This window comes from Macrosteles quadrilineatus, unplaced genomic scaffold (assembly GCF_028750875.1).
Source record: "Macrosteles quadrilineatus isolate MER2022 unplaced genomic scaffold, UCM_ALF_1.0 Scaffold_7__1_contigs__length_78375512, whole genome shotgun sequence".
In the NCBI taxonomy this organism is placed as follows: domain Eukaryota; kingdom Metazoa; phylum Arthropoda; class Insecta; order Hemiptera; family Cicadellidae; genus Macrosteles; species Macrosteles quadrilineatus.
This window is the reverse complement of record NW_026542600.1, coordinates 71,200,745-71,228,660: the sequence shown is the minus strand read 5'-3', so window position 1 is coordinate 71,228,660 and position 27,916 is coordinate 71,200,745. Positions and strand designations below refer to the sequence as shown.

General features: G+C 35.4%; 1 protein-coding gene across 1 annotated transcript; it reads right to left on the bottom strand.

Moving 5' to 3' along the window:
- Positions 1–133: 133 nt before the first annotated feature.
- LOC128997931 (thioredoxin reductase 1, cytoplasmic-like) lies at positions 134–27,916 on the bottom strand. Its single transcript, XM_054423772.1, has 12 exons — positions 27,568–27,916; positions 24,372–24,435; positions 23,373–23,593; positions 20,403–20,595; positions 19,871–20,010; positions 19,289–19,525; positions 14,436–14,570; positions 9,973–10,106; positions 8,948–9,074; positions 6,852–7,079; positions 5,387–5,521; positions 134–2,107 (listed from the first exon to the last, which is right to left on the bottom strand). Exons 1-12 carry the CDS (start codon positions 27,796–27,798, stop codon positions 2,045–2,047), a joined length of 1,908 nt encoding a protein of 635 aa, XP_054279747.1. The 5' UTR covers positions 27,799–27,916; the 3' UTR covers positions 134–2,044.

The following is a 27,916-nucleotide window of genomic DNA, read 5'->3' as shown; positions in this document are numbered from 1 at the left end:
AAACATATTGATATTATTATTGAATGACATTAAATTAGTAAGTTGGTTTGATTTAGCATTATTAGAGAGCCATTGAATTTTGAATCATTCACTAATCATAGTAACTATAATTATAGGTAAATAACAAAATATGTCTTTCTTTGATAATATATTTTCAAAAAAAAACCCACAACCAAAACTAGTTCACATGAAAGCTGGTAACGTGATTGTATAACATTTTCTTACTCCTACAAAACCTTACATAGATAACAATTTCCCTTAGAATGTCGTATCATTTGTCATCATGCCCATCAAAGGCCTATCAAAAGCTGAGGGTACGTCTTCACAACTTGATGCTATTATAATTCACATAGGTTATACAAAATAAGGGGTTATTTATAACCCTGATACATCTTTGAGCGATAGTAACGTGAACATTAGATTTACCTTCAACTAACTAACAGAAAGTTAGAAATAAAAGATCTTCAAACATAGTTTAAACTGCTAACAAGACTTAAATAAAAGTTAAAAGTTAAGACTTAAAGTTTGATATATTTTTTTTAATTTCACTCAGTTAAATGTGTAAAATTGCAATTCAATAGCAAAAACAAATACAAAATAAGGTGCACCTTTTTGTTAAAAATAGTCACTATTCAAAAAACACACACTATTTCAGACTTTCCCTCCTTTCTTATACAGCAAAGGTTAGCTGAGATGCTTCGTATACCTACTGAACATACAAGGTGATGTTTCGTTTTTGATGATGGGCATATTTTTATTTATTTTTGCTTGTGTAAACATGTGTCATCTGATTATATTATTAGTGAGGAGTCTTAATATTTCTCTTTTGCTTTAAATGCACCTAGCATTGATAAATTAGACAACTGAACAGTAAAAAAACATCAGCACACTACACATTCATTATGACAAAAATATGAAAAACAAGTAGGTTGGTAATAAATTAATAACCTACCAAAATATTATGTCAATACCACGTGGAGGGAAAAGGACTAAATACCAGCTAATAATACCAGTTCTTTCTTTATCTTTGGTGCATAATCTATAATAACCTTACACTGTTTGGCATAACTCATAGTTTTCGGCAAAATTGGAATTGTAGCAAAATCACTGTATCAATAATACTTGCATCAACAACACTATTCAGATAGCCTTCAAAAAGCCTCCAACAAATAGTATACATTCGCTTGGATATAACAATATCACACTCTTACACTTTATGCACTGATAGAAAAATAAGGATGCACCATATCGTGCAGTGAGGTTCAATCACAGTCACTTTAGTCTCTTTTATCACTTTTTTCACTAACACCAGAGAAAAATAAGCTATTCTTTGACTAACAAACTATTTCACTAATACAAACACAATAGTAATAGTACCTAAGGCAACAAGAGAGACTACAAACATTGATCATTATTGCTTAAAGGTGAATAATGACAAACATCAGGTAATGGGGTAGTTGTGAGACTTTCCCACCAAAACCATCATACTTCATTATTCTGTAGCATTAGATCATTAGAATGGCGACATACATCACACAAAATATACTTTGTCATAAGTACTTAATATGCAAATTTAGAGAGCCTGAAAGAGTTTCTTTTAGCTTTGAGGTTTTTAGTCATCTTCAGTTAAAGTTAACATTTTAGAAAAATCAATTGAGCCCATAATTTATTTTTACAAAGGGTCAGAACAGCTAGATTACTGAAGAAATTAAAAATTACTCAGGTTTTAAGTTGCTTTTTAAATACCTGTTTAACTATCATCGGAAGTAATCATTGTTGGTAGAGTCATATTATATTTAACAGGATGGGTTTAACTTGTCAAGTAAGCTGTTCCTATCATGATATTTTTTTAAATGTCAGGGGATTTATCTCAGATTTACTGAGTTTACAAATTATTAAACTATTTCTAAAAATACTGTGAAAAAACATTAAATTACTAAACAAGCTCTCTCTTCTCTGTTTTTACAAGTCGCCATTCATTCAGTTGCGTGGAGCCGTTAGATGGCAGCTGCCACTGGAGTGATTCCAGCAGCTAACTTTAACCTCAGCAGCCACCAGCTTCAGCAGGTTTGCCCGAAGCTTTGGTAATCGTCATTGTTGTGAAGATCTGTAAAAAACAACAGTAAGTTTAAGAAGTGAAACATTTATTTTTGAACTTGTTTCTCTTGTTAATATTTTGGATCTTTGTAAAACAGCTTAGCACGGGAAATGTTGTCCTCCTCCCATAACAACAACCTTGATTCAGTGTCAGCTCAGCCTCGCACAGAGACCGTTGTGTCCGATTGCCGCTTATTGTGCCAGTTTTATACATCAATCCAGTATAATTAGTTTTTAGATCCGACTATTTTATTGGTGGAGGGAAGAGGGCTGTTCCATATTAAGAGTGGTGTGGGGTTTTGGCTTAGATTTAGTGAAATGGAATAGAATAATGAAAATAATTACTGTAGTGAAAGATTGTGAAAGGAACCTAACCTCGAAATTGTGCTTGACGCCTTTTTGCGATATGTTTTTTATGGTGTCACTGGGATTTTCCCCTGCTTTTTCCCTCTATTTGGCAATACTGAGGACCTGCTAGCAGTTTTGTTTGGTGCTGCTATCTGTTGGGTTCTTGTAAAACTCAGTCCACAACAAATGAAACGCAGTACATTCTATAATATGTCTCTCCTATTGGGTGAAACTAAATTTAAACATTCTCACGCACTCATCCACGCAGCGCATTGGCTGCTCCCGCTCCCGGAAGCGGCTGGCCATTTTGCAACCGCAATGAATGTGTTAAGTACTTAACAGGACACATAAAAATAAATAAAATCTTTATTGTTTAGGTATTTATTAGGGGTTATTTTTTACTGTCTATGTATTACATTACAATATGTTTATTGTCATATTTCAGTTTGGTTAGTACCGGGGCTATACAATACAGGGGCTGGCTCACGACTTTGATGTAGCACCAGTGCCAGATTTACCACTAGGCAAAAGGACGCAGAATTTTCTACTAAAAAAATGTGTTACAACAAAATTGAATTTTTCATTGAATTGAATTTTGTGTTCAATGATTTTTCGAGTAAACCTGGTGCCGAACGGCCTGAAGGGAAAAGCTTTAAAGTTGAACACTTATTGATGATAGCAAAATGTTTTTTTTCCTAGTTGGAAATTAAATTCTGAGGGGGGGGGAATTAATTGTATTCAATAAACAGGTTAGGTCTACTCCTAGAACCAGCCACACTCAAATTTCTTCCCTGGAGTGCTCAGAAGGATTTGACAAAATCCAGGGGTCGATACAAAGGTTGTTTCATGGTTTTGACTGCTTTTAGCGAATTTCCCTATAGGGAAGTAGCTATTACCGTAGGTGGCATGGTAAGACCTAGGCCCAGGACCGATTTACTTTTTCATTTTGATGTCCCCAGAGGCCAATAACACCATTCGTTCAAATATATATATATATATATATATATATATATATATACATATAGATTTATATATATGTGTCCGTGAACACGATAACTTGAGTAATTTATGTCCAATTTTGATGAAATTTGGTTTGAAGGTGTAAGGCGGGATAATCTTGAATGAGTTCGCGAACCAGCATGATCGGACCATGGGAACAGGGTTTTACGGGGGGTTTTAAGGGGTAAAAATTGGTTTTTTAAATTTTTGACCCTCTAAACACAAAATTTCCCAATTTCTCTCCAGACCTTTTTAAAGAGCTTAAAAAAAAACAAATAATTTAGTATATCAAAGTGTTTTTGTACAATTATTGCTTACGGAGAAAATTCAAAAAATTGTTATAAAGTTCCTATGTTATTCTTAAGGAGAATGTTGTAAAATGTTGTAGTTTGCTTGTTTATGGATACATTTTGATCAAACTTGGTAAATTGATTTATTTTATACTAAGTTATTAATATTTTACTAAAAAACACACTTTTTTACCCTCCCTGTAGCAGCAAGCCTAGGTACTCATAAAACCTAATGGTTATTAAATATATTTAATTGAAAATCAATTCAGGCAAATGGAAATTTGCTTAGTCTGCTGGTTTGCTGCGGCGGGGTGTTTATTTTAATCGAAGTTTCAGAGCTCTAGAAGCGCTCAGGAAAACCTGCAAATGCTCAGGTAAACGGGAGGGATGTTTTTTGAATAGGTTAATTTCAAAAAAGCTTAACTATAGCAACTGCTAGTCACTGGCAGGCAAAAACTGGCGTGAATAGAATAAAGTAGGCAAAATTTACGTTAATAAATTTGGAAATTGAAAATTAAATTCTTAAATGAGAATAGTCGTAGGACAAAAATGTGTGAGTTTAACAAAAATTAACATAAAAGGTGCAAATAAGATTAACTAATATAACTAAACTTCAAAATTAATCATCCGTGAATAGGTTTTAGAAGATGCGTAAATCGGAAGTCGAGAAATTAACGAATCTCTTCCTTGGTCAAGTTACGATTACAGTTCGTTTGAGGCTAACACACTCTTGCGCGAATTAAAATACAAGCCAACAGCTGATCGGGAATTTTCCTATTGGTCTAGTCCATCGTCTGTCACAAACACCAATCTTGAGGTTTTTTTATGTCGTCGTTGGCGTTATATATTTGGTATTGATAATGTCAAAGTGTGAAACAATCTGATCAGTTTGATGCTTTAGAGTGTTATTATTAATAAATAAATTGTGTGAGTGTGTGTTTGTTCTACATTGTGATTGAAACTAGGCCTACGTTCTATTGCACGCAGTCCAAGTTATGACTAACACATAGACCTATGTGTAGGCTATTATGGGTTTAAATAAGTAAGTTCTAGTGTTTTATTCACAGTATGTTTTTACCCCCTTAAAATTTGGTACCTTAAAATTTTATTATTAAGGTTAAAAATGTTGAAGATAATCAGCATATCTATTACGCTATTACGCTTTATTTTTTCAAATAATTGTATGTTAATATAAATAAGACAGCTATAACCTTTCAACAATGATTGGACTCTAGAGGTGTAATACTTTTGACTTGACTACAATTTATAAAATACAAAATCCAAGGCAACTTACCATTTAACTTTTTTTGATATCTCTTATAGTTTTTGAATAAAACAGCTGGCACACTTATATCAATCACCCTGTATATCTAAAACTAAATTACATATCCGAGATATAATCAAATTTATGTTTTCTGATTGAGCGATACAGTATCAGCGATTCAGTATCTTGAACTTAACTGATTAAAACTATCAATATCCCAAATGAAAGCCTTTATTTCTAGAAGTATTTTAAAGACCAAGACATATAAACTAACTTAAATAAAACTAGAGTTATAGAGTTGGCCTAAGAAAGATTTTTTTATAACCTAGCCTACTATACCTAAATTGATTTGTCTGATTAAACAATGCACAGTTAATGTGCGATTTACCTCAGCGCAAGTAGGGTGGATCCCGATCAGATTATTAAAGTCGTCCTTCTTGGCTCCCAGTTTGAGTGCAAGGGCAAAACCTTGAGTGATTTCTCCAGCATTAGGCCCAAGGTAGTGGAAACCAATCACTCGTTCCTGTAATAAGACGGGGACTTAAGTAGGTCCATGTTAGGTTAGGTTGATACAAACTCAAGTTTAACACTGAGGCAATGCTAAGGTAGGAAAATTAAAGAGAGTTGAAAATACACTTTTGGTCCTCGAGATGAACAATATTTCTTGTTATACTGTACCATTCTTTAAGCTGTATGATTAACAAAATACCCCCGCCGCAGCAAACCTGCCGTCTAAGCGAATTTCCATTTGGCTGAATTGGTTTTTTAATTGATCTATTTAAATTACATTAGGTTTAATGAGTACCTAGGTTTGCTGCTACAAGGAAACTAATAAAGTAGTGTGTTTTTAGTAAAATATTGATAGCTTACTATAAAATAAATAAATTTGCCAAGTTTGATCAAAATATATCCATAAACAAGCAAACTACAACATTTTACAATATTCTCCATAAGAATAACATGGGAATTTTAAATTTACCATTTTTTTAGTTTTCTCCGTAACCAATAACCGTACAAAAACACTTTGATATACTGAATTGTTTGTTTTTTTAAGCTCTTTAAGAAGGTTTGGAGAAAAATTGGGAAATTTTGTATTTTGAGGGTCAAAAGTGAGAAAAACCAATTTTTACCCCATAAAACCCCCCATAAAACACTGTTCCCATGGTCCGATCATGCTGGATCGCGAACTCGTTCAAGTTTATCCCGCCTTACACCTTCAAACCAAATTTCATCAAAATCGGATAAAAATTACTCAAGTTATCGTGTTCACGGACACATATATATATATATATATACATATATAAAAATTTGAACGAATGGTGTTTTTGGCCTCTGGGGACATCAAAATGAAAAAGTAAATCGGTCCCGGGCCTAAGTCTTACCATGAGACCTACGGTAATAGCTACTTCCCTATAGGGAAATTCGCTAATATAAATTTTGTACATTATTAACCTTTAAAAATTAGCTCCTAAAATGGTTTCCAGTTTCTTGTTTTGCTATTAGATACAAACAGTTTTGTTATTTGGAAGTACTGCTTTAAACCTGCATTGCACGTATTAAAAATTTCCATTTTTCCTGCAGTATGTTTAGGTATTGGTACCGTATAATGTGCATAATCGTACACTAGAGTACTAATAACAAGAACTGTATTTTGTTGTACGTATGTTGTCCAATGCAGCAGTGTTGCAACAGAATGACCTTTTGCTTGCTGCTCAACACCGATCTTAAAGACTGACTTTAGAAATTCAGATCTTTTAGTTCAGATTGGATGTCCGTTAGCTAGAATTTTCAAAAGTCTATTGTACTTATTTTGTGTGCAGATGCTATTGTTATTGAATGACTTTCACACTAACCTGTTCACTTTTCAGACAGATGAGTTTTCCGTAGGATTTGTTCTTGTTTCGTTTGTTCAGATCCCACTCTAGAGGTTGGAAGTGCAGGTGGTAAACCTCAATTTGGTCTGGGAACTTCTTCATTGCATCTTCTTCAGAGTACCCGACACAGCCGTACTCCAATGGAGTGAACACCGTGGTGGGCACATGGTTATAGTCAAAAAGAGCCTTGCCTTTACCATACAGCCTCTGTGAACAGTCATTGTACTACATTATAGGGCCTGAAGATCTTTTGAGGTTCATTGTATCCCACGACCACAGCAAAATCGTAAATTTGCAATCCCTCGTTCTTTGTAGACTCTTTCTGTGATTGTGAGAATAACAATTCAGCTCAGTTGACTGGAAAATTAGCTGTTTGCACGCCTGTTATAAATGACCCAACAATATTTCTGACCCTAACCAATGCCATGGGTCAACCCCCGACCCAAATATTGCAGGAACCCACAGATCCCCAACAGTTTTGTCAATCGGCGGGAGAAAAGAATAATGGAGGATGAACCAAGAATCAAGCAGTATTGCTAAGTTAAAAGGTTGATAACAATTCAGGTCACTGCACAGCATATTAGGGATGGACGGGTAAAGAATGTTTAAGATATTATAAAGAAAAAAATTTCCCGATCATCGGGATGGGATTTTCAACATTTTCTTGGGACAGGATTTGATCTGATTGTCGGCAATTTTGCCGCGTCAGAACGGACGATGACGGCATTTTCCGCGATCGCAGGACATATCGCCGGTATGGCTGATGACGATGACTATGACTATGGCGTTGCGAGAGTTGTTAACGAACCTAGGAGGCGATAACCATGTCTCTGTGATTGCAGGAAATGTTTAAGATGGCATCGCGAACGTGGGACATGTTGACCACGGTGTTGTGATTGTGGTAGATGCTCTCGATTATAAATTATACTGTCCGCGAGAGTTAAGAAGTCCCTTGAGCCAGGGCCAATGACAGTTTTTGGAGGTAATCGCTCTCACTATTTGCAGGCGCTAAGCATGAGGGAACCTGGCATCGGGCCCTTGGCACATGCTGTATGTATCTGTAAACATCTGTTGTAAACATCATAACTCATATCTTTGTTTGGGTGAGTGGATGGTCGAATCATTTGCTTCAACGCGGTCTCGTATTTTCGTACAGTTATTTTCGTTTTGATTTGTACGTTGCTGGCCGCTATGGAAAAACTAAAGCTGCGTTTTCTATATGAAAACGTGGTTTGGCCATGCAAAGTGGGGAGAGAGATTTAATTAGACGGGTGATTGAGTTCCGAGATGATGAAAATCCCAATGAAGTCATTAGGGCCGATAGAAAAGGCAACAGAAATTCAAACTATTGCAATGTTGTAAACTGTTAAATTTATAATTAGGAGAGCGGGTAAAAACTAGACATTGTGTGTAAAAAAACTGTAACCGGTTTTGAGGGAAAGAATACATTTTAAAAGGAACTAATAGAAGGGAAGGAAACTGGCCCACGACGTAGGTAGTGGTAAAGGAAGTAGTAAAGGCCGGCATCGCAGAGTGGGGGAACCGTTTGTTGCAGTTAGATTAATGTATCTGTAATACCTAAATGCTATGAAAAGGGAAGGAAACAGGTCCATGACTTAGGAAATGGTGAAGGAAGTAGTAAGGCTAGCAGTTCAGAGAGTGGGAACTGTCTGTGGCAATTACATTAATGAATCTGCAATCCTAAAATGCTATGGGAAGGGAGGAAAACAGGTCCACGACGTAGCAAGTAGTGAAGGAATTAGTAAAGGCGTGCAGCGTGGAGTTTGGGAATGGTTTAATGTATCTGAAATACTAAGACTGCTTTCAGAGTAAACTAATTATTTTCCCCAGGTACTTGGCTTTAATTTGGGCAATGATGATGCCATTGATTGATTGAGTGAATGATAAAATCCTATGGTCTGAGCCCAGCCTATTAACAAAATAAATTGAACCCTGGACACACCCAACTTGTAGCAGATCCGAGGCTTACAAGGTGTAGACTTTACCCCCCCAAAAAATTAACACCTCACAATGTGCTACAATAAAGTTGCTTCACTACAAGCAATAACCCTTACCTTAGCCAACAGTTTCCCAGCTTGTATGGCCACTGGAGTCAGCTGGAGTTTCTCTTCAACAACATCACCGACAGCAAAAATGTTCCTCACACTGGTTTGACTAAATTCGTTCACTTCAATTCTGGTGCTGTGAAACATAAATCAGTAGCATTATTACAGAGTAATACAGATAGATATAAATAGGTAATGGCATTGGTAGCATTTATGAGGATTTGTCTGTCTAAAACAAAGTCGGATATTTAAGGGATAGTGTCGGATATGAAATTTGAACCGAATCCGACCCGATTTTTTGGATATACACATACCTCTAGTTTAGACACAAATGGTATAGCCTCACTCTGTTGTATGAATAAATGCATTACATTGGTAATACAAGTATTTTCTCATTGTTTTATTTCATGTTTAAATCACAACACTAAGAAAAATACATTGTACATCATAGAATTTTATTTAGTGAAATAATTAAAAAAAAAATACCTTTCAATATTTTATTTCATCATTGCAGATTTCTGATTTTAAAACTTCTTTTGCCATGTTTTGAGAGAAAAGTTGACGTTTTTAAAACTCTCAGTTCAGGATTGTAGTTTGTTATGGATTGATTACGATTATAGTAACAGTAACCATTACTTGTTATAAATTCAAAATGTCATTTAAAGTAAATGTTGGTGAACCTAAATATGAATTACAATAACTTAAAAACATGATCCACCATGATTGTTAGTACAACACTGTAGAACCATACAAAAAGAGTTACATTAATATGAGGAATGACAAATGTTAACCATAAGACAAAAAACACACACACACACACCGTTTGTGGGATTTCCATAAAAGAAGTATACATGGTTATTATTTGATTTCTGATTAAGAAGCTTTTGTTGAGTTTCATTTGAAATTTAATTTCTTAAGAATAGTTCACAACCTCTACTGACTACCAAAACATTCACATAATTAAACTTAAGATTGTTAACCAACAGAAAGCTAGAAACTAAATCAATACCTCCAGGAAAAGGAATAATACTCACCTACTTTCTTGAAACTTGACATTAAGGTTTTCAAGCCCTATGCCTGTTGTGCATGGCTCTCTTCCAATGGCCAAGAAAACCGTTTTAAATGTGTCAATATATTCAGACCCATCTGAGAGACTTTTGGCTCTTACCTTCAAACATAATAAGTGTTACCAGTTAAATGGGGAATCTTTGGCAAAGGAATTTAGGCTAGTTCAGCTGGCTTAACTGAGAAAATTAGAGTACAGGGGCTAAAAGATAAAAGAACACAAAAACATTCGCCCTGATTTAGTGCTTCTTCAGAGATTAGGTTGAAGAGAAATGTCCGTTTAAGTTCAAAACTGGAGTGATACTCCCTTACTAGCCAATTGGCTTTCCTTTAAAATATTACCAGCGAAATAGTCAACTTAGTTTACAATTATCAAAAGAGCCATGGTTTCTCTATAATTCTTATTACTGCAAAAATGTGATCACACTTTTAAGCATAAGAAATTACTACTGATTATAAATGTTTGCGTGTGATTGGTTTGGACCTGCATTTGATTTAGGTATCACTTGCACAGCTTTTGTCATAGCCATAAGATTTTTGTGTGTATCTTCTGATGGTTAGGTTTTCTTTAGTTCTGACAAGAATCTGGTTCTGAGATTGCCAAACTAGAGGGAATCTTATTTTTGTTCAATTACAAGCATATTAGTTTTTGGCAAGAAGTTTTGAAATATATTTTGAACTGATACAACCTACAACAGTAGAAACCAAACAATAAAAAGATACGTGCTTCTTGAAAAAAGCAAAAATATTCCTGACAAAATAAAAACAAATAGTCTAGTAGGCCTAGCTATGATCATGATGAAATACCTCACTGAATAAAGTCAACATAATGTGAGTAAAATTATAGCCCATTTGACTGATAAATAGCATTCAGCATGACTAAGGTTATGAAAATAAATTTTTACTGCTGCAGTGTCATTTGAAAGTCTATGATCAATTCAGTTTATAGGGAGAGCACCAACTTTATACAAAAAATATCAATGATGTACTCTTCCCCCGGTTTCATCCATACAGCGTTTTGATTTTTGAACGTGTTTGATGTTCATTAATTTTAATTAATTTTCGTACAATGAAAAACTTTAAAACTAATTTTTGATAACTCAAATGAATAATTATAAATAAATAAATAAATAAGTAAATAAAAACGTCTTTATTAGCCAGCGTTTCTCTGATACATGTCAGTTTTTCAGAACAACTTTTGTCATTAACCTACTGCACTTACAACTAAACATTCATATCTTTTAAAAACTTTTTAATCTTAATCTTAAAGGTATTGTTGGATGCAACGGCTTTTAGGCTCTCGGGTAGTCCGTTGTACAATGTGGGTCCGAAATATGAGAAACTTTTCTTTCCCAATTCCAAGGTGACCCTTGGAAAGTGAAGCCTCCCACCATGACGTGTCCTACGTTGTATGACCTCATCCCGGACAGAAAGCCTCTCGCAAAGATAGTCGGGCTCACGGAGAGTCAGTACCCTGTGAGTCATGCAGCACGTCAAAAACCTGCACATGGCTTCCATGGGCAACATCCCGGCTGCTTCACGGAAAGGGGAAACATGATCAAATTTTTTAAGGCAGAATACAAATCTGATTGCTGAGCTTTGAATTCGCTGTATTCTGCACATGCCTTCCTTAGTGATACTATTGCCATATGCAGGGAAGCAGTAGTAGACTAAATGAAATGAAATGAAATGAAATCAACTTTATTCATACTTTGCAAACATGTGCACGAATGGCGTCATTACATTGGATCAAAATCATAATGCTTAATCCTAAAAAAGTACAAAAGATATAATCACTATTGAAAAAGTTCTTATTCTAATATATTATGTAAGAGGAAAAATTTGTTCTTTGAATACAGGGGATTGGTTAAAAAGTACATTTTTAGATTATTTTTAAATTTTGTAGTCCTTGTGTAGTCCTTTAGTTTTGTTGGAAGAGCATTATAACATTTTATACCCATATACATTGGTTTTTTTCAAAAAATCTTAATCTATGTGAAGGTGTTGCATAGTTATTTCTGTTTCTGGTACAGTATTGATGAGAATCCCCTACCAGTGAGACATTATTTGAATTTTTGACAGTATATAATATACATTGATAGATATAATAGCTATATACAGTCATTATGCCTAGTTCTTCAAATTTTTCCCTAACAGAATCTTGCCAATCCAAATTTAACATAATGCGTATTGCTCTTTTCTGGAGAATTAAAATTCTGTCTAAATTAGCTTGTGATGTTCCTCCATAAATACTTATACCAAAGGATAAATGTGAGTGAATATGAGCAAAATAAACCAATTTTAGGGCTACTGACTACAGCCTGACTACAGACTACTGACAATATCAGTGACTGCATGAGTTGAAGCTTTGCAGCCTCAGGCAGCATACCTCTGAACCTGTACAGACCTCTCAGTCTTCCTATTGCTCGTTGGGAGACATGCGTGATGTGATCTTTAAAATTCAAATTTCTGTCAATAATGACGCCAAGAGTTTTGGCTTTGTCACAGACTGCCAGACTCCTGCCATCAAGATTGATGCTCAAGCCATTATCTCTCAATGTCTGTACTAGGTTCACAGGGGCAGTATGAAGTACAGTGCACTTGTCTGGATTTAGCCTAAGCCCATTAATGCTAGACCATTTGGAGATGTTCTCCAGATCAGTGTTGATCTTGTCGATGGCCTCACTCATGTAACCAGGCTCATAAGACAAGTGCAACTGGGAATCATCTGCATACAAGTGTGCAGTACAATGTTTTACACAGCTGGGAAAGTCAGCTGTGTAAAGCGTGTAAAGTACAGGCCCCAAACAGCTACCTTGAGGAACGCCCCGTTTTTTGACGAGGGGATACGATGTTTCACTACCCAATCTGGTAACCTGCATTCGGTCGATAAGGTAAGAGCGAATCCAGGTAGTGATTCTATCACTAAAACCCATATATTTCATTTTTGCAATCAGCATACTATGGTCCATAGAATCAAATGCTTTGGAGTAATCAAGCATGACAAGTGTGCTATGTTTCCCTTTGTCCTTGGCATCAATCATGTCACAGAATAAATTGGTCAAAGCTGTACATGTGCTGTGGTTTTTTCTAAAACCTGACTGTAGTTTAGGTAGCAGCCTATTGTCATTCATAAATTGGGATATCTGGTCAATCACTATTTTCTCTAATATTTTAGATATTGCTGGAAGTATTGATATTGGTCTAAGATCTTCTACCTTAGTTGGTGCAGCTGTTTTTGGCAATGGCCTGACAATACTTTGCTTCCATGCATTCGGGAATACTCCACTGATGAGTGACTCATTTACAAGATGTGTGATTGCTTCAATAGCAAACGGACTCACAGCTTTTAACATGTCTATTGATATTTCATCACTGCCTACAGCTTTAGACTTTATTTGATTCATCACTAGTTTTACAGTTGCTTCGGTGACAGCACTAAATCAACATTCGTTTCTTGTTTCATCTTGTTTATTAGTCATATAAAATTTAATAATTTCTTCATCAGCCTTGATACCAGACCCCATTTTTGTAAAATATTCATTAATGTCATTAGCTTCAAAACCGTCAATAGTTTCTATACAATTGTTCTTATAAACTTCGCAATTCTTTATACATTTCCAGAAATCTTTGCTGTTGTTTGTTGTCGACAGTTTGTTGGTAAAAAACCTTTTTTTCGCATGCCAGACCATTGAATTCAATCTGTTTCTTATTTCCTTATACTTATGCCAATCAGGATCACTTCTTGACTTCCAATATCTATTCCTTAATTTATTTTTTTCCCTCGTCAGTTTCTTAATTATATCATTTCTCCACGGAGCTACTTTCTTGGTTACCCTTTTACACACTATAGGTGCGTGGTTATCATATACTTTTCTAATTTCATTGGTCAATGCATTTTCAATATTATTTACTCCTTGTAAGATCGTTATCTTTTTCCAATCTATTTCAGAAAGTTCTCTTACCGCTTGGTCAACATTGAATTTTGAAAAATCCCTATATCTGATCATCTTTGGTTTCTTTTGTTCTTTTCTTAGGATCAATTCACAAAAAATAAGCTTGTGGTCCGTAATTGACTTCCCTCTGTGATCTAATATGCTAGGTGCATTTATAACGCCGATCCTCTTGACTTCAACCGACCTGTCCACGAATATGTGGTCTAACAAGGTGGCTGAAGTTGCTGTCACCCTCGTAGGCTCGTTTATTAACTGGATTGTATTTGATTCTCTCAAGAGTCGGCATAAATATTTAGAATCACTACTTGTTATCCATAGATTATCCATAGATTCAAAACAGTTTTAATGTACAGTATTAGCTAAAACAATGAGCTTTATGAAATAAGAATGTTGAAATTATTAGAAAAAAAATTAAGAACTAAGAATTATATTATAGAAACGATAAAAATAAGGAAAATTCTTTTGTTTATTCTTACCAGAAGATTCTCGCCATTTTTTGTAACTGACTCGGGAACATGTTTAGGGACAAACTTTACTCCGTGGGCTTCCAAGGTTTCACCAATCTTATTGGCAATATCTTGGTCAAATCCTCTCAAAAGAATAGACCTCACCTAAACAAAAGGTTAACATTTAATTTCTATAAATGTTTAATGTGACACTAAATAATGTTGTTATTCATTGTGCAAATAATACATTGGGTTTCATATAGGAATTTGGCTAAAGCGTTAAAAGTGGCTGATGGAATACTTTTAAATAGGTATTCAAGTATTCGAGTATTCAAGTGGTTGAGTATTTTTGAATGCACATTTCAGTATTCGGTTCGACTCGAGCTTTTCGAGAGAACTTGAAGAGTTGAGATTTTTATGAGTTTGCTGGAATTATTTATATTTTATCATACAGTATGGCAGAATCAAAGCATGATCTTTACTCTAGCAAGTTATTTTATAATTCTTGGGGTCTACTGGTCTTAAAACATACCTGATATTTAAAGTTGTTAAAACTGAGAAGAATTGAATTGAAGAAGTAAAATGCTTGGTTTGGATACCTCAATGGCAAGATTAAAATGAAATGACAAAGACAGCTTTGGCTTCCTAGATCTGACAAATAAAGTACTAAAGCATATTTTTAAAGTTAAGATGTGGGGACAGACGTTTGTTTATTGTTTGGGCAATACACTGTTTTACTTTCCGAAGCTACAAAAAAACAACATTAAACTTGGTAAATTCATTTATTTTATACTAAGTTAATAATATTTTAATAAAAAAACACCTTTTACCCTTCCTGTAGCAGCAAGCCTAGGTACTACTAACCTAATGTTAATTAAATAAATTTAATTGAAAATCAATTCAGGAAAATGAAAATTTGCTTAGTTGGCAGGTTTGCTGCGGCGGGAGTATTAGGACTTTGAATCATCAGCCTAAATCCATAAAAGAGGAAACAAGAATTGATAGTTCCAAGCGAAAACAGAAATAATATATGATAATTTAGTTAGGGGTGTGCGAAGCAGCAAAAAATTTTCGATTCGAAGCAACGATTCGATTCAAAAGATTTTCGATTCGATTCGATGCAACTCGATTCGAAGCAATACGGTATTTTTCTATTCATAATTGTCAATTGAGTGGATTAACAATAATTAAAATTTATCACATTTGTGTAATACAAATTTTTGTTGATGTGGTATTAGGCCTATTCATACTTACATATGAATTTTAGGTGAAAAAATATTTATTTTCAATCATATGTATTAGAATAACTGCTGGAAATACCAGTGAGCTGCTTTACTTGCCTATTTCATAATTTTTACTTGGAATTGGCTCAACTGCAAGAAAGAAGAAAATATTTTTTTTATCAAGACATTCATTCTCATTTTAATAACTGTTTAAATAACTAAATAGGTACCGGTAGCTAAATTACAACAAATTTGAATGGAACTTAATATAAAAAGACCATTAAGAAATAAATTTACATATCACAAGTTTAGGGCCTGTGGACCGGCTTCAGGACTGCAAGCAAGAAGAAAATAAAAATAATATGTTTCCACCATGCAACATGTATCATTCATTCCCTGCCTCCTAACCTCCTTAGTATAATAACCTCACACTTACATTATTTGTTACATCATCATAAATAAAGAATTATTATTGGCATCAGTAGGCCTACAGCTTTACATAGGCATTATTTTTATAGGGCCTAAAATAGTAATAGGCTAGAAGCAACATGTCAAGTGGAGAACTCATTGAAGAAAAGATATTGTGTAAACTAATTTCCTATAAAACTCAAAAACAGTAAATAACATACAAACATTGTTTATGGTATAATTAATAAGGACTAAAAAATGCATATCATGTCATACAGTAGTATAGACCTACCGGTACTGCAAGAGATTAAAATCCTAAAACAACTGATTTTGATAGCTAATGAATGAAAAGAATTAAAAATCCATAAAATGAAGCTAAACAATATCACAACTAATTAGGTACCCGAAAAGTAACTCTTAAATAATATATAGAAGATTAAAATAATATTAAATCAAGAGACAAGAAAGTTAAATGCTATCTTCTAGTGCCCTTGGCAACACAGGTCAATGTTTTTAAACTACCCTCAATGTTTTTGGAACAGCAGGGCCTTTTTCTCTTAAGGAAGGGTAGTAGTGTGTCAACAAAAACAATGAATCAGTCTCACCAGCCAGGCCCGGGCAACGATGTGTGAATTCAAGGTCATAGACCCTCCCCCTCCCCTCTTACACCACCCGGTTGCTACCCAGTTGCTTCAATTGCTGACAAAATGCAAGTGATGAAACAAGGAAGTAGAGACAAAGAAATATATTTCTTTATTCAAAAACACAAAACTGTTAGAGATTATTTTCAAAGAAATTAATTCAATGTAATTTGTGAGTTGTAAATATTGTATTGGATCTTAGAAATATATTTTTTTAACCCTATTTAACCAAGATACAGATCTGTTCACTATATCAGATATTTCTTTTGTTTATAATTTATTATGTAAAATACTAAAATATATTTTTAATTAGGTATTGAATGAACAATAAATGATTATACTAGTATGTCTGGATAAATAGTCTTTCTATTCTTTTGACTTTGTTTTCTTTGCACTGTTAGTGTTGCGTCACGGCTTTTGTCTTGTTACTCTTATCAGTAAACGACTAGACCTGGCTCTGGCTAGTGGCAGTGCGGCAATTGCTCTGTTGTGTCTTTATTCTTAAAGGTCGTGAGCCAACTTAATTTTTAATTCTCATTTGAACATTTTAATTCCTCTGTAATAGATATAATAATATAAGAGTGTTTCTTTGGAAATAAATTATTCTTTTTTTTCTTTTGCCCCAACAAAAATTCGGGGACGGGGACCGACAGACACCTAACAAAAATACCAAATGTATCAGTCTATAACATTGATCTTACTAGTTAAGTATTAAGTAACAATTTTTCAGACTTATTTTTAAAATGATTTTGGAGTAACCTACCTTGTTTTGGCTAGGTTCACAGTAGTAAAATATTTCACACACTGCTTACATCAAGACAAAAAACAAAACCTCTAAAAAAAATATAAAACAATTAAAGCTATATTTAATGCAAAGAATGTATTAAATAAGAACACCTTCGTAAAGGAAACGCAACAGCAACGCGCTCCTGTATTGCGGGTATTGCATTGACTTTCTGCAGGCGTTTTTCGTATATGGATACTGACTCCCTCGTGAATCGAATCGTTTTTTGACCACCACTGAATCGAATCGCGATTCGATGCATCGAATCGAATCGAATCGAAATTTCGATGCATTTTCGATGCATCGCACACCCCTAAATTTAGTTTACTATTACTAGTTGATTAATTAGTTTACTCATGAGATTTTGTACTTGCTGTTCCATGTAATCAGAAAATCATTTCCTCTAGAATAGTTGTGTATTTTATTGAATTCTAACCACAAAAAATAATTTATAAATGTTATTTAGTTAACAAATACTGTACACATATTTGACAATTTCAATTCAATTTCAATTTCAATTTAAATTTTGTCATGAGAGCCGAAACCCCCTGACTGCATACCCGGTACCTATCCTTGAGGACATACCCGGGCCCCATGATGTAGGCCGAAGCTTACGCACCAACCTTTGGCACATCATGGGCGGATGACTTAAGGTCATCAAGCTCACCGGCTGCCGAAGCAGGCCCTTCGGAAAGAGGGTTGCCCCTCAATCCTAACCAGGGATACCGGCTACTTGTTAAGCGTCACTCCAGTTGGGTTCCACCAGGTACAAGGCCCTGGAGGACCATAATGGAGCGCCCCGACGCATTTAGTGCAAGTGACACACGGGACCTATCTAATCCCTGACAGGCAGAACCCGCCATCATAGCCGAAAGGAAGGGAACCGTCAGCGAGCTGACGAGGGAACCCCAACCTCCCATTTACACCACTACCCGATCGAGGCCTTACCCAGTTGCTGGGAAACCAGAGATAACCAGAGCGATAGATCCCCGGATACCCCTGGCGGGCTCGGACCCAGCACCCGATCTACTTCGTTTGCCCATCAGACCCAACATCACTGCCAGGCCATCAGGGTTTCCCAAAAGGAGGCAGGTATAGAAGTGGGACCCACCCGGATGAACCTATCCACCAAAGGTGGCGACACCCTTGACTCAATTGAGGTTCCGGGAAGAACCCCCCACATTCAAGATAACCATACCGTCCGTGATCAGAGACAGGGATTGGTTTGCATAAGTGCCTACAAACCGTTGTCCTCACACTGCGGAAAGTTACGTTTCCCTTGAGTGTCCCCATGAGCTACGGGTACTTGCCCGTTTTCACCTCCAGGAAAGGCTACTTCCAAAGTCGAGGATTTGCCACTCAGAATGCTGGTCGCACACAACAAGCAGGCCGAAGCCCAAAGAACCACAGACACAGGTAGGTTAGAGATTATGATGCACTTCCATCTCTCCTAGAGCTAAACACCCCCCCATCCTGGATGAAGGAATGTCACTGGGACCCAATGCCCAGTCGTCCATGTCTGTGGCCTACTTGTAATGCCGATTCCAACACCGGACAGTTACCTCCCCTCTGGGGGCTAGCTAGGGTCCGCGTGGTCGCTGGGCCACGTACCCACGCAAGCGTGGGCCCCCTGCGGGTCACATACTTGACACCATTCAAATACACAAACTTGCACCTTCATGTTTAAATATTTTTTCCTACCGATGCATTAGTCATTTCCACTCTCGAAATGTATGGCCGCACTCGGCTAAAGCTTCGTGCGCCAATGACGTGCTTTGAGCTCTTAATACACAAATTGCTTTTATTAATTGATTGATTGATAGTTACCATGACTGTGACGTCGAAGCCAAGCCCTACTAAGAAGCCTGCGGTTTCCAATGCGATGTAGGACGCTCCTATGATGAGTGTCTTGCCTGGAGGCTCTTTCAAGGAGAAGACATCGTCCGAGGATATGCAGAGGTCTCGAGCCCCAGGGAAGTCAGGATAAACAGGTCGGCAACCCATGGCAAGTAAGAAGTTTTGACCGGTGATAGTCTTCATAAAGTTACCTTCCTTGTTGTACAGCTGTAAATAAAAACATTTGATACAGAAAGTTCCTTTACAACCAGTCAATCTAATTAAACAGTCATGTGGATGACGGTGGCCCTTCTGTTAACCCATTGACACTGTAATTTTATTTTATTTCTTTATAATTGATAATTATTTGGTTATTTCATTTTATGTATTTTACCGGGCATGTATTTCAACACGATATGTTGCATTAGTCCATTTTTAACCAAAATAAAAGCCGAAAAAGAAAAATCTGTGCCCTAGCAAATATGGAAGTTATCAAGAGATATTAATTATGAATACTCTTTTTCCCCTAATAAATGTTCTTAAGTTATACAAACACTAAGAAAAGATACTCACATTAAGTGTATGCTTATCTACGAACTTGGCATATGCGTTGTAGTACGTTACTTCTTTTTTTTTCAAATCAGTTCTATATTTAAAGTTGAGAGACTTAATGTAGTCTTGGATATTTGTCACCATCTCTTCCCACGAATGTCCTGTAGAATAAACAGCTAGATTCAGTAGAGCATATTTATGAGAATCGTGTCGTATTAAGCATAATTTTGTCTCAAGCAGAGTTATCAAATGATATGTTTTTAATTTGTTGACTCTAATGTTAAGTCAATAAACTTGGATGATATTTGTGATTTAGTTCATGATAACTCAGCATCAAACTAAATACTAGCTTTAATTCTTTTTTTAACATTCTATGTTACTATTACAATATTGGTTTTTATTTTTTTGTGTTTACTAATTGTTATATAAAGGTGTGAAATAAACTCTTACTATTAGCATGTCGATTGTATTGATGTTTTTGGATAGATAAACAAATAACCCATCAATTTAAAACATTATTAAAATAATGCTAACAAACACAAAGCCAACTAACTTTTATTGTCTGTGGTCCAGCCAAAGTATGCAGAATCTTCAATATCTTCACCCAAGAGAGCTGCCTTGTGCATAAGTTTTTTGGGGATGCAGCCCACATTGACACAAGTTCCTCCCAAGCCCCACGAAGTCCCTTGGGGAGAAGGCAGTACTAGGTCGCAACACGCCACTTTGCGACCGTACGACGATGCTTCCTGTGAGACACATGCGACAACTTCACTTTGTGTGGGGAGTAAATTCAATTCAATGATTTACTGTAGTAAAAACTAACTGATAGTTCATGATCATTATTGAAACATAAAACAATCAAAATGGCTTAGAATGCACTTAATAATCTACCAATGTATTGGAATTTAATCTATAATTCTGTAACAAAATATTGTTTGTACAAGCAGGCCTGGGTTAGAATGGTTTGTAAAACATGTCTAATTTTAACAAGAGATCGAATTTTCATACCGAAAGGCAAGAAATTGTACATTTTTACCCCTTGGTATTCAAAGCTGTTTTGAGTGACAGTATGCATATACCTTACAGAGGAAATATTATCTTATATAAGGGTAAAAAATTAGAAAAAACCCATTTTTACCCTATAAACTCCCCCCCCTGTTAAACCCCGTTCCCATGGTCTGATCATGCTGGTTCGCGAACTCATTCAAGTTTATCCCTCCTTACACCTTCAAACCAAATTTGATCTAAATCGGACAAAAATTACTCAAGTTATCGTCTGGATGGACTATATAGATATATACATATATAAAAATTTGAACGAATGGTGTTTTGGCCTCTGGGGACATCAAAATGAAAAAGTAAATAGGTCTTACGATGAGACCTACGGTAATAGCTACTTCCCTATAGAGAAATTCGCTAAAAGAGAGACGTAAACTGGTGGCGCTCAAAGTAACAACTACTTTTGTCAATGGCTAAGCTTATCGTAACGTGACCCAATGTATTTAAGAGTAAGGCAGCGTCAACTACAGTCAGCGTGCACAGTGATTGTGTTAAGCCAAAATAATAAGGTACCGGTATTCTAAACATGTACATATAGTTTACAGTTGATACTGTGTACTGATATATTTGAATGAAAATGCAACAAAATGCTAGTCAACAGAAGCTGTTAAAAGGAGTAGGTTGATATTAATATGACTAAAATCAGTTGATAATTAGTTTTAATTGTTTAAATATGTAAATTATTAAATCTTATAAATAATAAATCGTCAATACTAAAACTTTCTGAGAATTCTTGGACTTATCTCAAGAGTCATTGAGATAAGGTGAAATGGTTACCGTCTACTCTTAGTAAATAGTTAAGAGAATTTCTGATTTATAAATTCATCAACACATTTAAAAGTGTGGAGGAGATAGGATGGCTATTCTTTTTATATTATAGTTATTCCAAGTGCTTTTACAATTACTTCCTAATTCATATGCATGTTACCGAGGTTAATTTTTTAACAATGTTTTTCTACACTGTGAAATGTTAACAAGTATCCAGTGAAAATTTATCATTGGCTTGAATACAAATAGCCTAATACAATAGTTGTTTTACCGTAACTGACAACACAGCTTCGTCCGAGGATTAGAAACGATTTAACATGATTTTGTGACACAGAATTAATTTAATTTTAATAATTAGGAGTAGTATTTGTTATTAGCCTAATTGTTATTTTTTACTCTGAGATATTTATTCTGTGTACCGTTTTTGATTTATCATTATATTTTATTAGATTTTAACTTTTATTTTCAATGGACAATTAACAAATGTGTTAAATGGCTTATTGCATGCTGCTAATAGCCTATGGTACTTTAATATTTATAGTATACGCGAGTTGCGTACACTACTTTACCTACGACAGTGTTTTAATTATTAAAAATCACTACTCATAACTTCTTAAAAGAGGTAACGTTTTGTTTGTAACCTCTCATTGCCACTGACAGTGATGCAACGAAACATTGTTTTAAACACTAATTGCACCACTCAACAATTAAATTGGCCTGAGCAGCTGATTAGTTGAAGTTCAAATCATTACAATTTTACTTCTTATCTCTCAATCCTTGAACCTCATTGGTCCGTTACCCGTGTTGTTATGAGTAAAACTAAAACTATGAAATGAAAAAAAATTAAATGAAAAATGATTTATTTAATCAGGCAAAGTTCCTCTCTTACACTTAACCTGTTTATACAAATCTAAACATATAGGCCTACTGTACAATACATATACTATAATCTATTTACAATATGTAATGTAAAAAGAAACAATAAACTTAAGGTATAGTACAAGTAAAACTATGCTGTTATGAAAGTAAACAATGCTGTAATGAAAAACTTTTCCATTCTAAGAACTGAACTGAACCGACTAGAGTCCCGCAAACTCGGCGTAATGTGGACTGGAAGGGTGCTGAGTTTGTGAAATGCCAGGTTATCGGGAACTAGGGTTAAAAATAAGGACAATACAATTTTAAAGCTTTTTAACCTCCTTTTTTTGTATTACAAGTCAGTATTAAGTAATCAGATATAGTACAAAAAATCCTTGGTACGAGTTGTGAATGATTTTACTTGAGCTGGCTTGAGTCCATGTTTAACTCGGACTCAAAATATCACCAATTTTCTGAGCCAGGTGATGGCCGAGTTATCCAGACTGCCGGGTTATCGAGTGCCAAGTTTGTGGGACTCTACTGTACTTTAAAAAACAGTCGTAGGTAAAATTATTTATAGCATTCCTAAACCTATTGCCTTTACAGCCTGCGGTCTGTAAAAACTAACTATTGCATCATTCTAAATGCAGAATGGCATAAGATGATTACAATCTCTACAATACATTAGGCAATGTTCAATGAAACTCCTTTAAATGTACATGAGCACAAGTGCCAACTGTTGAACAAAACTCAAGGCTTATTCCAGCACAAATCCTACGATGGACTTATTGAATGGAAACATAGCTTATGATTCTGTTAATGTACAAAAATCACAAACCTTGGCAGAAGCTAATCCTCCAGATCCCCCTCCGATGACAATGTAGTCATAGTCGTAAGTACTGAATGTTCCTTCGAGTCTATCGAAAAGTGTACCATCGGCGAGCGCTTGCTCGGTATCAGTACAACCTCCTATATGCTGCTTGTTGATAAACACATTTGGTACAGTTCTTTGGCCAGTCATATCTTTCAGAACATCTTGCATCTGAGATGTCTTCTCAGCTACAAAAATCACATTTTATTAACTGATTATTTTGTATGACTCAATAAGAACTAAACACATCAAGGTTTCAACATATCCACTACAGTCAGAAAAGATTTTTAATTTCTTTAATCAAAACCCCTTAGGGTGACTGTATTTGAACTTCTGAACTAGGTCTGTTATAAAGTTTTAATTTTGATTTGTGTTTCTGAACATTTAACCAAATTTTACACAATCCAACTTGAATAAACAATCTTTGCCTGGTTATTAATTGAGTTGTGTGATTTAAAGCTAAGAAATTAAATCTGAGGTTAAGCCAAATCTATTCCTAAGGCATTAATAATTTTTTCTGAGGATAGCATAGGCTTACATGTGCGGGAAAGAGTCCAATCTGGCACGTACAGTTTCCAATTTGCCTCATTCAAATCTCAAAATTAGCTAAACGCCTGTAATTTTTAATATATAAAATATAGACCTATGGATTAGTTCTTGTCTTACAGTTTTCTCTGGAGGATTTATTGACCTGCACATTTCCCATTAAAACTGCTTAGAACTTAGCACAATAGACTTTCTACTAGCTTTTAAAATAAATTTGAATAAGTTATAGTTGCTTAAAAATACTCTGAGGGATAACTTTAGAAACCTTTACAATTTAAATAACATAGACTAAGTTAATTATAATATAATTAACTATTCCTATTTATGTTGAAAGCCAAGTGTTTAAATATATTGTCTATATTGACTCAATGAGAAAACTTAATCTAATTAAGAGTTTAGAGAATATTTATTACTTATTACCTGGATAATTATCTAATTCCAGGGCATGGTAGTTTTCTTGCAATTGATTGAATATATTTTTGACCTGAAAAACAATCACATGGATAAAAGGAACAAACTTAAAACAGTTATGTTGCAGTGCCAAGTTTTGAAGAGATGTCGTATCCATGTGTTAGTACAAGTAGGCCTAAGTATAATGTGAGGAAGATAGCTAAACCTATATGCAGATTTGTTACTAACTGGGTCCTTTAGAGTAGGGCCTAGGTTAGATTAGGAGGCAAAAGTTAACTTTAAATAGGTGACTTAGGGTTTCACCAACTAAAATTTTAATCCTTTTATGTCTACTTATATTGTTTTTCAGACTGAATCCGAAAATGCAAACACAGTGTTTAACAAAAAGAGTCCTAAGTGTCCGAAATACAAAATAAAAGATTAGGAATTTGAGGTTCTTTTAGTGGTTGGAATAGTGGTTTGGGCTAGTCCAAGTTATAGCGGTGAGGAAGGTATGTGGAGAGCAAACAGCTGTTTATATACGATACAAAACTTTGGTTCCAATAGGTCTACTGAAGTGATTCAGACGAGAACAAGAGGTTAGGAGAGGCTAGGAAATTACGATGATGATAAGAAATGCAAATTGAGGTTGATCATTGCAGATGCAGATTAAATCAATTCTTTGTTTGAAGTTCATTGTTGGTGATGGTGAGTTAATGTTGTTTAGAGGTTTATTGCAAACATTTTCCATTACAATTCACAGTAATAACAGTGTCACAATTCCATCACGCTGAACAGTACCCCCTCAAACTTGAAGTTCTTCAGGTCATATGTCAATTGTGGAAAAAAGCTCATCTTCAATGTTTCTTGACTCAGTAGAAGCCACTGACCCCAAAGTCAAATGCAACCTTTTCTCTAGATATTTTTCTTCGGTCTTCAGCAAGTTTGGTTGGTTTGGTTAGTTTAGAACAGTTTCATTTCATAATCAACAATTATTTTTTCCTCGTGAGATCATGCAGCAAGTTTGGTTGGTTTGGTTAGTTTAGAACAGTTTCATTTCGTAATCAACAATTATTTTTTCCTCGTGAAATCATAGGCCTACAGCAAGTTTGGTTGGTTTGGTTAGTTTAGAATGGTTTAATTTCATAATCAACAATTATTTTTTCCTCAACAAGTATAAGTGTTGATGAGATCTATATGTTGCAATATGTTGTACTTTGCTATTGAAACCGGGATTTTACGGAAAATACAGAGGGAATTCAGGTTAAATTGAGGGAATTCTAGGGGTAATTGTGGTACAGTGACCTGTAACTGCAACTGCTCTAGTTTGTAGTTTGTGGTGAAACAATTCAACAGATGATGTAATTGTGTAGATTTCGGATTGGCTGATGGTTTCTTTTGTGCAGTAGGCTAATCTGATTGGCTGGCGGTTTCTTTTTTGTTTGTTTAGAACCAGGGACGTAACTAGGGGGGGGGGGGGGGAGCATGTGGGGCATGGCCCTGGGCGACAGTTGTTGGGGGCGCCAACTTGGGCACAAATTTTTCAAACAAAAATTATTGAACAATTTTTAATCCATCTTGTGTTGCAAAAGAAAATCATTATATTTTTTATTTTTATACAAGTCTAAAAGTACAAAGTGACATGATGAATGCTATATGACTGTTATTATACTGATTACGAATCATGTTACGGTCCGTATGAACTTGTACGGAGAGAGTATGAGGATGAGCATACTGCGTTGTCTCTCTGTCGTCGATGAGTCACTAGGACGGTGCCGGCGCGGCGTCAGAACACTTCCACCCCCCTCTCGGCATCCACCTACCTCTCAGCTCCCCATTCCTCACACCAGTCACCACACACACACACATACTACAAACACAACACTAACACATTGACGGTATCGCTGGTCTGACCCATCGATATACAACCTGTCTGACCTTGACTAACTGTGTATGTTGTGCACTAGTGTAGTTGACATCAGTTCATACTGAATGTCAGTTGGCAATCAATGTCAAATAAACTCTCTTGTAAAATGGCGTTTGCCGTGCATGTAATATAAATAAATAAATACAAATACTTCATTCTACTCGTAATCAGTGGTTCAGGACACGAAACGTGGTTGCGGTGCTGTGTTTCTTTGCGTGTTACTAGCAATATTATTTTTGTGAATGATTTTGTTTCCAAATAAACTATTTGTCTTTGAAAATACGTAACGTACTGAATTCAATTATTTACCACATATATCTAGGCCTTAGTAGGCTACTTTGAACTTGAGGTTAAGCATTTTAAGATCTAAATAGTATTAATGTATTGTACCGATGGACACACCACACATCTTTTAAGAAGGGGGGGGGGGGGCGCCAAAATAGGTGTTTGCCCCGGGTGCTGAATAGCCTAGTTACATCCCTGTTTAGAACTGTATCCATGACTCCATGCTGTTAGTTCAGAGTGAAGTAGTGACAAAGGTAGCTCAAATTAGTGATTAATTTTCATTCTAATTGTGTCGGAAAGTAACGTTCTGACATTATGTAGGAAACGGGGTGATTCCTGGTGAAATATGTGGGAATCAATTTTATGTAGGTAATCGTTGGACGAAGGGATTTTAATTTTCGTTGTAAGCTAGTTGCTGGTTTGCTATCGGCAAACTGGCAAACCAAAGACATGGTGCTCTCCGTGCGTTCCAGTTTTGGTTATCTTTGAGTGAGCAGTAAATTATAAGTCGAGTGTATAGGCTATTCCTTGTGAATTCTTCACGTCGATTTAGTGAATTCAACATTCTTGAAGTGTGGAATTTTGTAAAATTGGTGTATATTGAGGTTTTGGAGGAACTGTGGTTAGGGTCGGTTTAATAAAATTCCAGTCATTATTTGGGACTGGAATTGCTTTTCCCCCAATTATTATCCTCCAAAAATTCATTTTATACACAATTTCACACTTCGGGAAGTGTTTTTAAGCTGGGGTCTGGGTCCTAAATTTTTACCACCACCGCAAACTGCAGTACAATAAACCTGATAATTAATTAATACAAAACGAACCACATAAAATTCACACCCAACATCAACAACATATTAGAAGAGAACTGGAGAAGCTTGGACATTCAAACGGCCAACTCCACAAAATCCCATAAGTACTTAGTTTACAGCTCAGAAATTGTTCAAGGTAGGCTAGGCCTATTAATTTATTCACACACGGTAGGCCTACATAAAAGAAGGAAAAAATACTTACCTTTTTGCAAAAAGGACATGTAGTTTTGCTAAAAATTACAATCTTATTGGTGTCAATTAGTCCCCTAAAAGCAGATTCTATCTCTAGGTTTGTTTCCATTTTGGCTGAAAATGTTATGTTTCCCGAACCAAATCTTCTTGCAAGTCTACTAGAACTAGGCCTTGGTGCAACAACTTTGAGTGTGCTAATGATCAGAATTATATTTCTACTAAGTAACACAGCACATTGCATAGCAGCTTTTAGCAGCCACTGCTTACTAATACTAATAAATAAATAATTTTCATTATATAATTTTACATGAAAATGAGGTTATGGCTGCGGAAAGAAAGGCATATTTTTTTAGATAATA

What these genes read in the sequence shown, in the direction of transcription:
- LOC128997931 (XM_054423772.1), bottom strand. Translation starts at nt 27,798, where the DNA reads ATGCAATGTGCTGTGTTACTTAGTAGAAATATAATTCTGATCATTAGC. An exon ending in GCTTCGACGTCACAGTCATG is followed by an intron (nt 14,571 to 19,288) that starts GTAACTATCAAT and finishes CCTTTTGTTTAG; the next exon opens with GTGAGGTCTATTCTTTTGAG. An exon ending in CTGGGAAACTGTTGGCTAAG is followed by an intron (nt 7,080 to 8,947) that starts GTAAGGGTTATT and finishes GACTGTTCACAG; the next exon opens with AGGCTGTATGGTAAAGGCAA.